Source organism: Dipodomys ordii, unplaced genomic scaffold (assembly GCF_000151885.1).
Source record: "Dipodomys ordii isolate 6190 unplaced genomic scaffold, Dord_2.0 Scaffold4, whole genome shotgun sequence".
Classification (NCBI taxonomy): Eukaryota; Metazoa; Chordata; class Mammalia; order Rodentia; family Heteromyidae; genus Dipodomys; species Dipodomys ordii.
The window spans coordinates 7,810,426-7,813,354 of NW_012267220.1; the positions used below are offsets into that span (position 1 = coordinate 7,810,426).

The 2,929-nt window shown below is 51.1% G+C and overlaps 1 protein-coding gene across 2 annotated transcripts; it reads right to left on the minus strand.

Annotated features, from left to right (window-relative positions):
- On the minus strand, positions 1-2,716 carry Hmgb2 (high mobility group box 2). Of its 2 annotated transcripts, none has more exons than XM_013025526.1 (5): positions 2,550-2,716; positions 1,774-1,939; positions 1,328-1,473; positions 1,066-1,240; positions 1-521 (listed from the first exon to the last, which is right to left on the minus strand). In XM_013025526.1, exons 2-5 carry the CDS (start codon positions 1,921-1,923, stop codon positions 360-362), a joined length of 633 nt encoding a protein of 210 aa, XP_012880980.1. In that variant the 5' UTR covers positions 1,924-1,939; positions 2,550-2,716; the 3' UTR covers positions 1-359. The 2 variants fall into 2 exon arrangements, with proteins under 2 accessions (XP_012880980.1, XP_012880971.1); XM_013025517.1 differs by having other exon boundaries at positions 1,774-1,943; positions 2,550-2,715.
- Between the last annotated feature and the right edge of the window lie 213 nt (positions 2,717-2,929).

Below are 2,929 nucleotides of genomic sequence, written 5' to 3' on the forward strand. Positions count from 1 at the left end.
AATAATATACATAATTTTATTACAAATTTTTTTAAAAAAACAAAATGCAACATCCTAAAAAACCCAAAATTTATGATACTCATTCCTATGAAGTTTGCTGTGCTACAAGAAATTAAAGAAACCATTAAATATTTAGGAACATTCAACATCAAAAGCTTTAAAATCTAACTGTATGTAGTAGCCCCTCAAAAAGCTACAATCTGCATAAAAAAAAGTATTTTCTCTACAAAGAATCTCATCAGCTATACAAAAATCTGTACAGTTTTTATACTGAAGCTAATGTTGAGCTGCACTTGAATTCACATTCTTAGCAAAACAATTGCCTGAGCGCACACACACATTCCACACACAATCGCCATTTATTCTTCATCTTCATCCTCTTCTTCCTCATCTTCATCATCTTCCTCTTCCTCCTCCTCTTCCTCGTCTTCTGGTTCATTCTTCTTCTTTGAGCCAGTTGGCCTACCAGGGCCCTTCTTTCCTGCTTCACTTTTGTCCTTGGCACGATATGCAGCAATATCCTGAAATGTCAAAATAATGAAAATCAGCATCCGGTATCATTACTCAATAATGAAAAACCTTGGTTGTAAACAACTAAAATTACTGGCCAATAACCCTGATCACTGTCTAAAATGGAATTCAGAGTCTACTCTACCTTTGGTTTGAGAGCACTTGGTTCCCTTTAGGCTTTACAAAAGCTAATGATGGGGAGCTTTCATTATGAAACACTAGTCCTTTCCTTACCAACTCTGATACACATTCCTTCTAATCTCACATTTTAGGAATATTTACACTTAATCCAACACACTTCTTAATCAGATTTGTATAACTGCAAATGAGCACACATACAGGAATTTACCATGGTTGCAAACAGTGCTTTTTTAAAACAGGTGTTTGTTATGTTGTCTACCTCAGCATATTAAGTTTCAGTAAGGTTTTCCCTGACAATCATTAACATACCAGACACCTAAGTTTTCCAACGCTATGCAATTCACCTGTTCTAACACATTTCAATAAAGCATTTACTTAATTTTAACCTTTTAAAAAGAAATGCCAGATATTTACCTTCTCGTATTTCTCCTTTAGTTTAGCGGCTTTCTGCTCATAGGGCTGCTTATCTTTGGCCGACTGTTCGGACCACATCTCACCCAATTTCTTTGCAGTATCCCCAATGGAGAGGCCCGGGTGCTCACTCTTGATCTTTGGGCGATGCTCAGAACAAAACAGGAAGAAGGCAGATCTGAAAGGAAACAACAAAGAATTAACCAGTCAAATGGGAAGGGAAAATCTAAAAGTTTCGCTTTGTGAAGAAAACAAAAACACTCACGGTGGTCTTTTCGGAGCATTGGGATCTTTTTTCTTCCCCTTCTTATCGCCTTTGGGAGGAATGTAATTTTTCATCTCCCGGTCGTAGCGAGCTTTATCACTTTTCGCCATGTCTTCAAACTTCGACTTTTCTTTTGCAGACATAGTCTGCAGAATACGAAGAGGGGACAAAAAAAATGCAAAGTGTAATTTAGTTTTGTTATACACATACACATGCATATGTGTGATCTTTCAGGATCTCGCTTCCTGAGGAAACAACACAGCCGTGTGTGCTGCACACAGAGAGTAAAGGCATCTGGGTCAGGGGACGAGTTGAATCCGACCAGTCAAGTTTTGAAGTTCAAATCCAAACTCATTTAAAGGATTACCCGCCACACCTACGTGAAAACGCAGCCCTTCGGCTCGTGGCGCGCTGCTCTCCCCGGGCCCCCACCGACTCCCTCTCACCTTCCATCTCTCCGAACACTTCTTAGAGAACTCGGCGAAGTTCACCGAGGAGTCGGGGTGCTTCTTCTTGTGCTCTTCCCGGCAGGTCTGCACGAAGAAGGCGTACGAGGACATCTTGCCCCGCGGCTTATTCGGGTCGCCTTTACCCATGGCGCCAGAGGGGCGTCTACCTGCGGGCGACGGCGGCGCGGTGAAGCGGCGAGGCGGCGCGGCGCGGCGCGGCCGGCGCTCAGCTTCCCGCGCAAACTCGCGCGCCCGGCCGCCGCCCCTCCTCCCTCGGCGGCCGCCGCCTCCGCCCCGGCCGCGCGGCTCCCCGCCTCCGCGCCCCGAGGCCGCCCGGCCCACCGCGCTCTCCCCGCCCGCCCGCCGGAGCCCGGCGCTCCTCACGCGCCACCGGCTACTTTCCCTGAAGGCCGCGAAGCCGCCGCCCGTGCCCCCCCTTACACACTTACGCTTACACACACACTCACACACGGGCCGCCGCGAACACCCCCAAACCTCTGCCCGGTGTTCGGAAGGCCGCCGGCCCGGGGCGGCTTCCGCGTCCGCGAGCCCCGCTCGCTCGGGGCCTCGAGGCCCACCACAATCAAATTTACCCCGGGGCCCCAAGGGCGCCCTGCCCGGACTCGGCCCCGGAAAACCGCTCTCCCACCCCGCCGCCGCGGCCCCGGCCCGCCAGCCCGGCACCCCGCGCTCCGCCCGCCAGGTGGAACCCCAGAAGCCGCGGCGCCCACGCCCGACAGGGGACTCCCAGAGGCCGGGGAGAGCCCACAAACCCGAGGAGGCCTGAGGGAGGTCCCGCTGGGCCAAGCTTCTCCTCAGAGTCCCACCAGGCGTCCGGGTTCGACGGAGCCGCGGCTGCCCAGGACTCCGGAGTGAACTGGTTTATCGCTAACGCAATCCTCAGCTCTTGTTTTGCAGAGTTCTCCGCGCCACTGTAACTTGAAGAGTCCCCGCCACTGGCCACACCCCTCTCCCCTCTGATTGGCTTGTATGATTATTCAAACCCTCAAAGTGCCCGCCTCTCGTCCGTAACGGCCTCTCATTGGTTACTATCTCATTAGGTCCGTCCCTCCGGTCCCAGCCTAGCAGGTTCGGTGGGTCTCCCAGGTCGTTAACTCCCAGACCCGTTAGAACCGGTCAGGAGAGGAATGTA